Below are 12978 nucleotides of genomic sequence, written 5' to 3'. Positions count from 1 at the left end.
AGATGTACATGGAAGCAGAATGTTGTATGCATAATAATTAAAATCCTTAAAAAAAGTTATGACTCTGATGAACCCCCTCTAGAAGGCAAGACCACCTCTCAAAGACAAGATTCGAATGATCGTGCCTTAAATCCCTGCTCTTGGGAGGGGGAGACAGGATCTGTGAGTTTGAGGCCAGCATAATCTACAGAGTTTCATGACAGGCTCCAACATTACAAACTCTGTCTCAAAAAACTAAAAGGATAAAAAAAAAAAGAAAAGAAAAGAAAAGAGAGAGACAAATAATCATAGCATCTTTAATACTGAAGTTCTTTGTACAAGGGAGTGGCCTTTGGAAAAAACTGTCAACGTCCTAAGTTTTCAGCAAAGAATTAAAAAATTGAAGTACACACACACACAAAAACAAACTGCACAAACACCTCAAAAACTTGAACTTTTTTATTCAACAATGTACACTTATTGTCTTATTTGATCTACAAATCTCTCAAGTTTTTCTGATAAAATAAGTAAATCTGAGTATGATTGTAGGGGGTAATTTTGTATTTTTAGAACACTGAACACTAAGACATTGATAGGAAGACCATCATGTAACTGATACTTCCTTGGAATCCATAACATCAGCAACGGCTTTAGTAAGTACCTAAGCAATGTTATTTAGCAAAATGGTTAAATTTCTGGTCACGGTTCTATCTAGAAAATATCTACTTTAATTATTTTTTTTAACTGGGCAAAACAAATACTGAAAATTTTTTTCAGAGAGAAGGGCCAACATCTACCATAATTGTAATTCACTAATTATTCATCCCCAAAATTAAAAAGGCAACCCAGCTCCTAAGTAAATGTCTGTGTACACAATACAGAGATTACTTCTCCAATAATTTGCTATGTTGTTGCTATGCAGGCCAGTCTGACTTTGAACTCACAATCCTACTGCTTCAGCCTCCTGGTTGCCAGGATTACAGGTGTGCACCATAAAACCTAGCTATCAATATGTTCTAATTCTGGACGTAAACCAACTGACAGATGCAAAAGAGTACTCAAAGCCATCCATCCATGCTGTTGCTACTACCTGTGTTTATAAGATATTATAGACCACATTTTGAATATTTTATTATTTAGTTATTAACTTTCACTATGAATAGGATTTTTGCTGTCTTTTCAAAGTCAACTACACACACCAATATGAAAGAGAAGTGAATCCTCTCTTACATAGACAAAGCTATAAAAATGAGCCTGGGAAAAACACCATTGTTAGTATTTTCTACCCAACTCTCCTACAAATGTCCTAAGGAAATTACAGAAGTTATCTGTTAAAAGATGAATGACAAAATCTGGCCAGCACATCTATCTATACAACCTTATTAAGTGCACACTTCATGTTAAGTGAAGCTATGTAGTACATGCAACTACAGCGAATGAACCCAATTTGCCCAACTTCTGAACTTGTGCTGATCAGCTTGGGTTTTAAAGACACAACCTGTGTTCTGAACGTTAAACAACTGAATGGTTCTGGTATTGAACCATCCAGTCAATCAAATTCATGATAGAGCAATGAAGGAAAAACAAAACAAAAAAGGTTATACTAGCTTTAAGATATAACATTGTCACAGAGCTTCATATGGCAAAGGTCTTTCCTTCATTTCATCTTGAATGAGTTTCCATCTTTATCATATTCAAAATTTCACCGAGAAGAGCATTGGATCCAATGTGATACAACTGCCCTGTTTCAACAAAAGCCCTTTAAAAGATACAAGTCAAGCTCTCATTTCAACTGGGTGCCAGTTTTCCTTCCTTTTGCTTCCACTTCCACTGATGAGTTAGCCCAAAATTGTAACTTTGAACCATGTTTCAAAGGGTGGTAAAGCTAAGAACAGCAAAATAATGACAGATTACTTTTGGTAATGACACACAAATTAAACTTTCAAAACATGTGCATAGCTTTATTCATCTACTTAGATCTAACCTTTTCACGGAGCTTCGGCAAAACTGAGTGTGCAAAATGCATTTCTAAAACGTAATGCAAGCAAAGCTTTTCACATTTACACTGGCAGGAAATACAGAAACTAACAAGTCACATTAGGGAGAGTTCAGATCTGTTTTGTATTTTTGTTTGTTTGTTTTTTAATGACAAGAATTGCACATTTTAATTATTGAGACAATTGTTGCAGACATGAATATTTGAGAATTTCTAAGCAAGGTGCTTTAACAATAAAAATTTTGTTGGAAAGAGCCAATGATTTGGGGAAAAGCTCACAAAGAATCCCCAATAAACGTGGACTCACTCCCATCATCTTGCTGTGTTTTGCAAACAATGCTTTTAATAACACCTTCCATAACACTAAAGGAGACAGCAAGCTGAAACTTTTCAAAGCGCACAAAGAAATGGTGTCATCACATTACCTGAAGGGGTTGGGGTTGGGGTAGGTAGTGAGGAAGAATCCTTTTTACTATTTCCCACTACAGACCAGCCACTAACAGACTAAAAAAAAAAAAGGGGGGGGGAGAACTAGTGAAAAAGTCACTCCCCCCAGTTTATAAAGAGTTCCAGTTTGACAAAATCTATGACTTTAAACAGAGAGCACCAGTTGGGCAATAGAATGAGCATTTCAACTGCATAAAAATCAGTGAGGTGGTAAGGACCATCAGCATCTCAGGCATTACTACATGGCCTTTCCAAAAGTTAATATACATGCAAGGCACACTGATATAAAAATAGATCTCTGGCCAACAAATATATTAAGTAAGCAAATTAAAAGTTTGGCTCTGTAATATTGGCAACACCAAAATATAACCAGATAGCTTTGGACCACACATCTTTCTCATATTCCCCCACCTCATTTGGTGTCCCTCCCCTACATAGTTTTTGGGATTTTTCTCCTTCATGTTGTATGTGCTTGAGAAAATTTTTCCTTTGTCAAGTAGCATTCTTATTATACTTTGTTTACTTTTGTTAGTTAAAATATATACTAGAGAACAGAATAGTTGGGAGCTTTGTTAAACTAAATATGAGTGGTTCAGGGCAGCATAAATTTTGATACAAATTAAAAACAAAAACAAAAAACAGCCAGCTTACTGACAAAAAAACAACAACAAAAAACTTCCTTTAGTTCTTCCCCAATTCTTTTTGAAGCAGAGAAACAAAGCTAATATTTAAACTATTTTCAGTAGTAGAAGACACTTTAAGGCCAAAAAGATTAATATTAACCAAAAGTTTATTTCCTAAGTTACTGTCCTCTTCATAGGTGAACACAAATTACAGACTACTGACTCACTCCTGAAGAGATTTATAAACTCTGTTCACTTTTGTTAGTGGCTGTGCTACAGAGAAGAAATTAAAGCAACCTATGGTATATAGTAATGTTAAAAAGTGCATCACATTCTTGATTTTCAGTTTCCCATAGCAGCAGCAGCAGGCGTAATCTAAGACAAAACAGTTGTTTTAATTCTAAAGATGCAATACCTAATGAAATGTATTCAAGATTGTGAAAAATTATCTACAAAAGATAAATGCAAAGACTTAATAGACAAATAGAACTAACTTAAGATAATTCGTTCATATTTACATATTAAAACCACATTGTTAACACCAATCTTTACAATTAGCAAAAGAAATGTGCATTTTAAGAATAGATGACACTAAAGCAGTATCCATTTTGGAGCCTTTGTTTAGCACCTGAGGGAAAAGGGGTATATATGGAAAGCTATTGTAATGTTGATCTAAGTTGGTTTGGTCTGTAGATTACAAATGATATATAGCGAAAGCAAAAGTGAACTAGGGGGGGAACATTTGTAGCTTTTATAATAAGGCTGTTAAAAAAACAGACACCACAATGTTATAAAGTGGCTTTCAGAACTCTGGACAGAACAATAGGAAATGTCTGAGCCAGCAATCCCACTACAGCTCAGGTGTCTGTTAGTTTCCAGTTCCTAACTATTTGCTAGTCACTGTAATACACAAGAAATAAGCTACTGATGCTTTGTTGGGTGTTTTATGACAGAAAGCTTGAAACTCACACTACTGGCTGGCATCCTATAATTGCTTTAAGACCTTTCTTCCTTAAACTCAGTAAATCAGGACTCAAGGAGTTGATTTAGCATTCTTTACAAAAACAAAACAAAACTGAATGTTTCCTTCTCACTTCTAAGTGTTTCTAAGCATTGATTTTTAGAACTCTCAGCCTGAGTACTTCGGGCCATCTTTAAGCAGCTATTCATGCTTCTACTCTTGTCCTTTGCCCCCTTTTCCAAACTACAGGGGAGACGGGGAAGATAAATCCCACCCTTCCAAATAGACAGACCTATCAAAATCCACTTAACATCAACAGGCTATTGTTCATTACATTTATTTGACCCACTACACTGAACTAGTTCTTCAGCTGGTTAACATTAAGACAAACTGTGTTATTTGAAGATATGGTCCAGTGGTATCAAACCCTTAGCAATCTGAGCATGAAGTGACTTGAGACACACCCTCACATACCCCTTTGGACAGGCTTTGAAACTGAGCCAAGTCTTAAACTTCTTGCCTATGGCAATCTGATAGAAGTTCACATTACAGACCCTTTTTCTGACCTTAAAGTTTACAATGAAAAAAACAAACAAAACAAACAAAAAAGGTTTTGGTGAGGGCTGGCAACAAGTCTAACAAGTGTGAAACTGCTGCTACTGTGTCCTATTTTGTGAATAAACTACTACATAATGAGGTTTACCGTATTTTCCTCTAAAAACTATCATCTGAAAAAAAATCACAGCACTTTTTTTTTTTCCTTTATGAAATTTTTGCAGATTCTGAGTAACTAGGAAAGTAAATGGAGGACAGTAAAGAGTTATCACTGACAAGTCTCTAGATATCTGCTATCCCCTCCTAGAAATTAGAGAAGGGCAGGCTACTACAGACACCATAAACACACTTTATTGATGTGAAGGTTCATTACTAAAGTTAGAGGAAACACTATGCAAATAGCTTCAGGTTGTTGAAGTGGGGGGTGAATAGAGAAAAGATAAATACACCCTGTCTTTTGTGGGGAAGGGAGATTATTCAAGACATTTTACACAAAAGTGAGTGGTATGTGACGCAAAACCTACAATCAAGACAAACCGAAAAGAAATCATCACCCATAATTATTTCTTAGCTATTAAAAAAATAGGTCATGATTTCATCCTTAGTGCCATTTTTTCTAGTACTACCCTTTAAGGATTTAAACCACCCGACTTTATTCCGTGTAATGAAAACAAATGGCACAAAATAAATACAAGTTTCATTCTCTGAATACTAATATAATGTCTTACACATTCATTTACTAATTCTTAGTATCTTCATCTTTCCCTCACACACAAGCACCCCCAACATACATACATACACACACATCTTTTTTCAGTCATTTAAATGGAGGGATGTTAAAAATCCCCTCTAGACTGTATTTGGTTTATGCTACAGTACTAATACTCTGAGTTGAAGGAAAATTCTTTATACCAACAACATACTGTTATTTAAATGTGCTAAATTAATCACAGCTGATGTTTCTTTAGAAGCTTACACAAAAATAATCAGAAAACAGATGAACTCGTAAGACTTTTTTTAATAAGTGCTCTGTAAGGAATTGTGTGAGGACCTAAGGAGAAAGATTGAGACAAGTATCAAACAGCACAAAGGAGATCTGTCCCAAAGTCCTGCTTGTACTGAGGCAATTAAGTCCATTAACCCAATGTCCAAAAAAATACTGACAGTTAATATGATGGGCCACAAGGGATCCCAGAAAGTTGAGACATTTCTAAATACTATATATACCTCATAACTATATCAATCAAGAAAACTTCAGTGGAGAAGACAAAGTAAAATGTTGCATTGTTTCATTTAGAAGTGAGATTCTCAACCTTTGGACAAACAGAGAAGGGGTACATTCTCTTTAGCTTCTCTGAACAGAGGCGTGAATGATACGGAAAAGGAATTATGAAAGTGAAGGCTTTTAAAGGTACTAAGTATTACTTCTAAGTTTAAAAGCCCAATACAGGAAACTGGATTTTTCTTTCCATTTTGATTATGTTCAACCTTGTATGCCACAAACCAAGGGAGTTTTTTTGTGATTTGTGCAACAGAAGAACTTTAAAATTCCAGGCAAGCAAAATGGACATTTAAAAAAAGACTGGGGTGAAGGATTTGGCCATAAGGCGACAAGTGGTTACACAGGCAATTAAACATACAGCAGAACTTTAAAACCTATAAAACAAACTGGAGCCTCCTTTTTCTTTCGTCAACCCTTTTTTTTAAACTTTTTGAAAATTTTTATTAAAAAAAAAAAAACACACAAAACACAGACTTTTTTCAGTTCAGTATGTGGCGTGTTGCATTTTCCAGTTTGTTCCATGCTTTAAAGCTCAAGGATGCCTCACTTTGAATTGTACACGGGCCTGAAGCATCCTGGCTTTTGGCAAGCAAGCGGAGACTCAACAAAAAAGAAAAAAGAAAAAAGAAAAAACAAAAACAAAAAAAGAACAAAGCACTAAATTCAGGGCACATCTGTAAACATATTATACATTTGAAAATTACAATATCAGTAAAAGTGATACAGTTTACAGGTGAAATGAAACTATCTGAAACTGGCCTACCACAAGTTTCTGAACCTGGACTGATACAATAAGTTATTATATATATTATGTATAAAAAGTTTTGTTTACATCAAGTGGAATTGGCAATCCATGCTTATACTTTTTAAAAAATCTAATCAGGGCAGAAATCCAGACTAAAAAGTATTTTCCTCTTCAGTAAATCAAATAGCTTCTTTCGTGAACTATTTGTTAAAAACCTGAAATAATTAACAAAACCAGAAAATCCATCCATACTACAATCGCTCAAAACTGGACATTTCTTACAAAACAAATAGGAGTAAAAAGTACTTTCTCCCCAAACGTGTCCAGGGGATCCAGTCTGCCTTTGTTAGAAGACTGCAACTCTATCAATGCCCTGCTATTTTTAACTTGTATTTGACATACATGGATACACTAATATTTCTCTGTATGTATGTGTGTGATGTGATGCATCAGGCCAGAGAACTTGTTATGCCACTAACATCACCCAGTCTTAAATTGGACCCTTAGTTTCTACACACACTCTTGCACACACTCTCTCAACACACACATTCTCACACTCATATTCTCTCTCTCTCTCTCTCTCTCTCTTTCTCTCTCTCTCTCTCACACACACACACACACACACACACACACACACACACACACACACACACACACACACGCCCGCAATACACAAGCTATACACAAGCTAACACAACAGGATGGTAATGTGATGATGATAAGACAGGGCTAATGCTCTTTTCTGCCCAAAACAAAATTTCCAGAATTTCACATTATTTTCCTTTAAAAACAAACAAAAAAAAAAAAACAAAAAAAAAAACCCATCTTGCTCTAATAATAAAATATATTAAGATATAATTAGAAGCTAGTAAGCTCAGAAGTAGAATTTGCATGAAAACACACCTTTTACAAGCAGTGTTTATTACCTCCTCACTGGCTAAAAGACATTTTTTCCATGAACTTTTTTTCCTTTTTAGACTTTGATGAGAAACTGAAATTATAAAAATTTACAGAAAGATACATAAGTTTCTCTTGGATGTTTGATGATAAAAATGAGTACACACTTAGTGTTAGTGACAGAGAGCAAGTCTGAGCACCTACAGCGAAAAGCAGAATATATTTTTGCTCCCAGTTACACAATTACAATGGATAATTATCAGCCAATTACTTGTTCTGCAACTTTTCTTTAAATGACACTATTGGATTCGTCAGCTGTTAAAAGTCAAACATTTAACCAAAGTAAGTTAACTATGTACCCACAAACTATTCCAGGATTGTAGAACTTCAATGCCCTCCCCCCATCCCCACCCCACAAAAAATAAAAGGAAAGGAAGGAACTATTTCCCCAACACCCCACAGAGGTTGCACAACTCCTGGCAAGACATGCAAATCATCAGATTAAAAAAACAAAAACAAAAACAAAAAAACAAACAAAAAACATCCCTGCAAACTTCAAGGCATTTATCCAGCATTCTCGCAGGGCTCAAAATAAAACCAAAAGATCAAGGGCGGAGTAGGGGAAAATGTTGCATCATTCTGGGTTCCCCGTGATTAGTGTATCACTTTAGTCACAGAACAAGATACAGATACCTAGTAAGTGGATTTGCCTTTCCAGTGGGTCATTTGTTGCCCAAATCGATGACAGCAGGAACTTTAGAACCACGCTTGTTAAGTCTGTATTCATTAATCATTTGCATTCACACTTAAAAACAAAAACTAACAAAATAAAAGAAAAAGACTATTCGGTACCGGAGATTAAATAACCATGTGTAGTCTCTTGAAATAAATTTGATTCCTTAAGAAGTCTAATTACTTTCAGTTGCCTTTTTTTTTAAATAACTATATATATATATATATATATATATGTATATATATATATTTGTATATATTATCCTGTGATTCTACTTATGGTTCCTCTGCTGCGTTGAAGATCTAGGAGCATAAAAGCCTTGTGTCCCCCATGAACGGTGGCTCTAATGCTGCAGAAAGGTTACAAATAGGCAGTCTGGTCCTTCATTGATCTGGACTATCCATGGCTTCATTGTAAGTGATTATCCTTTTGGGATCTAGAAGCAAAAAGAAAAAAAGAAGTGAATTAATTAAAATCAAAATAAAACCCAAGAATTAACACAGAAATAAATCCCAGGCAATCACCACTTAAACTGCTACACATCTGACTACATTAATTTTTTTCTCTTTTTTTAAATTAAAATTTTCAAAGGCCACTTTTTGGTTTTATACCAAGTGTGGCCTAGTTTCTCAATTCAAAATTGAACCTGTTCAGCACTCCCAACAAATAAATTTCCAGTAACACTGTCCTCTACCAACCAGTAAGGGCTTCATCTCCTAGAGACTAACAGTAGTTAAGTTAGTTTATGATTCAAATGACTATAAAAGTAGAAAATGTGAAAGCAAGGAGGATGAAGTTTAAGTCAAATAGTTTAATGGCAGTAGTAATTCTTGGGCTTATTTTGTTCTTTTTAGCAAAGAAAATATTTTTTGTTTGCTTTTAAGACAAGGTCTCATCCCATCTAGGGCTGCTGCAAGTGCCATCACGCCCCAGCCTAAACTCTAAATTTATTTTAGCCAGAATAAGATGTCCAGCAAGGAATGGCTCAAGTAAAACCTAGCAAATTTTATGTTAATCCACTATAACACAACAGCTTAATTCTAATAAATTACTTAACTCATTTCCTACAATATGATCCCCCTCTTCAACCTTAGAGAAGATGAAATTGACAAAACATGCCTGGAAAAAAAATTATTATTTTTTTTTTGTTTGTTTGAGACAGGGTTTCTCTGTGTAGCTTTGGAGCCTGTCCTGGAACTCGCTCTGTAGACCAGGCTGGTCTTTAACTCACAAAGACCCGACTACCTCCTCCTCTGGGATTTAAGGTGTGAACCACCACTGCTCAGTGGCTAATTTTTTTTTAAATTTTTGTCTAAATTTTGCATTCCCTTACATAGAGATAATTAAGATTTTGTTTTATATTTATGTACTTAAACGTTTGTTATGTTCATACCTGTCCACCTTTAATTATATGGGTTCTGGGTTAAACTCACATTGTCAGGTTTGGTAGCAGGCACCTGCTGAACCATCTATTTTTTGTTGTTGTTATTTATTATCGTTGCCTGGCTGGCCTTGATCAAGAGATTGACCCCACTCTGCTGGGATCAAAGGTAAGGGATACTACCCATACTCAGTAGAGACAATATTTTTGTTTTACACTATTTCAAAGAACTGTTGGGATTCCTCCAATTGAGTTCAGGTTGGCCAAGAATCCATGATCCTTTTGCTTCAGCCTGCAAATGCACTGCTATTAACTTAAAAAGTTAGCATGCTTTAGTAAACAGGAAAACTAGGAATTAGGGATACAGAGATCAGTAGCAAAGAACTTTCCTAGCATGCTAGAGGTCCTGGGTTCAGTCCCAACCTCTCTCCCAAATAGGGCATGCAAACCTTTAATTAGTTATTTAATAGAAAAGCAGAGGCCTGAAAAATACTTTAGTTTTTCTTGGCATAAGAATTAACTGATCAGAGGGCGATAGTGGCAGATGCCTTTAATTCTAGCACTCGGGAGGCAGAGCCAGGCAGATCTCTATGAGTCCAACCTGGTCTATAGAACTCCAGGACAGCCAAGGGTGCGGAGAGACCCTGTCTTGAATCATCCCCCACCCAAAGAACTGACCTAGCTTAAACCAGACAGTGGTGGCACACGCCTCTGAGATTGAGGACAACCAGGCATACACAGAGCAACCAAATGCCCCCCCCATCTAGCTTAACAAGGAGATAATATCAAAATAATAAATATCCTTTCTTTAACACCAAAGGCAACCTAGCATGAAGACGATATTTCTATAGCCAATAGTCATTTTATAATAAATTAGGTGAGTCTATATCAAGGAGATTATTTTCTACCCCCCAATTTGTGTTTAATCTGAAATGTGCAAGAAAAGCAACCCCCCACACCAGTTAAATTGTTCTATTCCAGGTTTCAGTGTAACAGCTCTGGCTGTCTTGATTTCACTTGATATACCAGGCTGGCCTTGAACTCTCAGCGCTCTGCCTCTCAATGGTGGGATTAAATTGCAGGAAGGCAATTTTTTTGGGGGAGGGCTAATTATCATTAGACAATAACTATGTTAAAATAAGACTTGATCCTTGGCAGGTGTAAGAAACAAGGGAGAGCAGCAATGATGCCTACAAACCTCAACAACCAGCAAGGGCATGATAACCCTAAGGATGCAGTAGTGGCATGTGTTACCTTGGCTGTAAACATCAAGTGTCTGATGAGATTTGAGATCCACTCAGTAAGAGGGAAATCATTCCCAGTACTAGAAACCTAGTCAAATATCTATGACTAGTAAAATCATGGATCTTGGATGAGAACCTACAGCTACCAATTTACTAATCCACTATAAATCTAAACTACACATACACTGTAAATAATATTTGTTCTTATACTGACAGGTAAGTGTACTCCTCACCCCACATCAAGGAGACTTCTCTTTGCAACAGATGGAGCATTAAAGAAAATCACAACCAACAAAAGTACAGGATTGTGTTGGGGCTGGAGAGATGGCTCAGCGGTTAAGAGCACTGACTGCTCTTCTGGAGGTCCTGAGTTCAGTTCCCAGCAACCACAAGGTGTCTCATAACCACTTTGAATGAGATCTGGTGCCCTCTGCTGGCATGCAGACAGAAGACTGTATACATAATAAATAAATTTAAAAAGAAAGAAAGAAAGAAAGAAAGAAAGAAAGAAAGAAAGAAAGAAAGAAAGAAAGAAAGAAAAGTACAGGGTTGTGGAGCTCAATCCCAATGGATGCATCTACAAAATAACTACTGCACCTAAGGTTAGGCAACATTGCAGAAGATGAAGATTATTACAAGTCAGAGCATCAGGGAATTTGCTGTTGAGACTGTTACCTAGTAGTCAGAAGCTAACCAACATGAATGACTGCCTAAACAAGAGCTGAACAAGGACAAGACAGACTAAAGTGAACAAGGAAAGCCCAGGAACTTTCCCCAGGAACCTCAACCCTACACCAATAACTACAGACAACTAAAAAGCACTTGAGCATTGAAAAACAGTATTCCCCAGGGGAGAGCACACCAACTGATTACCCAATACCAAATATTCAGTCCCCAAAACATACAAGTAATATTATACAAACCAACCAGGTTGTTATTTATGTATTTAGGAATATGTATATACACACACGTATGCACAAAAACAAATAATACAAAAAGATCACAAATTCAAAAGCAATCAAGGAGATGAATAAGGGAAGGTTTGGAGGGAGGAATGGAGGGAAATGATGTAATTATAATATGATATCAAAAAGAAAACAAGGGAGAGAGAGAAAGAACAATGTTAGAAACCAAGAATTTCTGGCACTCCCTGGCTCTCTATGAGCTGAAACTTCATTACATGTAGAGTCAAAGAGAATCTAAGGCCATTCATCAGATAGCACACTTAGGGATTTCAGAGTTACCGATTTTCACTTATATTAACTAGCAAAATAAATGATACACAATTCTACTACAGAATTTTTTTCTTTTTTTAAAGATTTATTTATGGATGAATGCTCTACTAACTTTATGCCAGAAGAGGGCATCAGACACACAACAGAGCGTTGTGAGCCACCATGTTATTGCTGGGAATTGAACTCAGCACCTCAGAAAGAGCAGCCAGTGCTCCTAACCACTGAGCAATCTCTCCAGCCTATTACAGGATTCTAAATATCCTAATCTAACATCAGTGATCACTTTGCCAGAAAATTCTAAATTCCCAAAGATAACATGTGGATTGCACACACAGTCCCTTTTCCTCCTTGTCAAATATTGATTACAGGAAGAGAATAAAAGAGAAACTGCTACTGTTTATATTTCCAAACACCATTCCAGAACACAATCTAGATGTTTCTCTAACATTGAAAATGTTAATAAATTATGAATTTCAATTCTTGGGCTCATTCCTTTGTCTACCATACAAACACAGGCACACTGGCCAAAGATAAAAACATTTATGTTAGTTTCCTCATTTATATTTGGAAGAGGCAGGAAGGCACCAGGAAGGTCATACCCAAGGCTTTATATATTAATCACGAGCTCTAACATTGAGTAAAAAATTTTAGCCTCTGCTGGGCATGGTGGTGAACACCTTTAATCCTAGCACTCAGAAGACAGAAGCAGCCAGGGCCACATAAAGAAACCCTGTCTGGGGGGGGGACGGGGGACCTCTTAGCCTCTTAGAAGTTGCAACAAATACAGCATTTCCATTTTCCCTACTACAAACAGGGTCTTATACTGTAGCACAGATTAGCCTTGAAGTTAAAAGCCTCATTCAAAGACCTGGCATTACAGGTGAGTCACAATGTCTTAGC

The 12978-nt window shown here is 36.3% G+C and overlaps 1 protein-coding gene across 1 annotated transcript in view; it reads right to left on the bottom strand.

Moving 5' to 3' along the window:
- Positions 1-423: 423 nt before the first annotated feature.
- Positions 424-12978, bottom strand: part of LOC100757378 (nuclear fragile X mental retardation-interacting protein 2) — a 32775-nt gene continuing 20220 nt past the window's right edge. Inside the window, exon 4 of the mRNA XM_035447313.1 lies at positions 424-8654. Coding sequence (XP_035303204.1) covers positions 8602-8654 — 53 coding nt within the window. The 3' untranslated portion in view covers positions 424-8601. The remainder of the gene's footprint in view (positions 8655-12978) is intronic.

The sequence above is a fragment of the Cricetulus griseus genome, chromosome 7 (assembly GCF_003668045.3).
Source record: "Cricetulus griseus strain 17A/GY chromosome 7, alternate assembly CriGri-PICRH-1.0, whole genome shotgun sequence".
Classification (NCBI taxonomy): Eukaryota; Metazoa; Chordata; class Mammalia; order Rodentia; family Cricetidae; genus Cricetulus; species Cricetulus griseus.
Note: the sequence above shows the minus strand (reverse complement) of the source record. Positions and strands in the feature narration are given on the sequence as shown.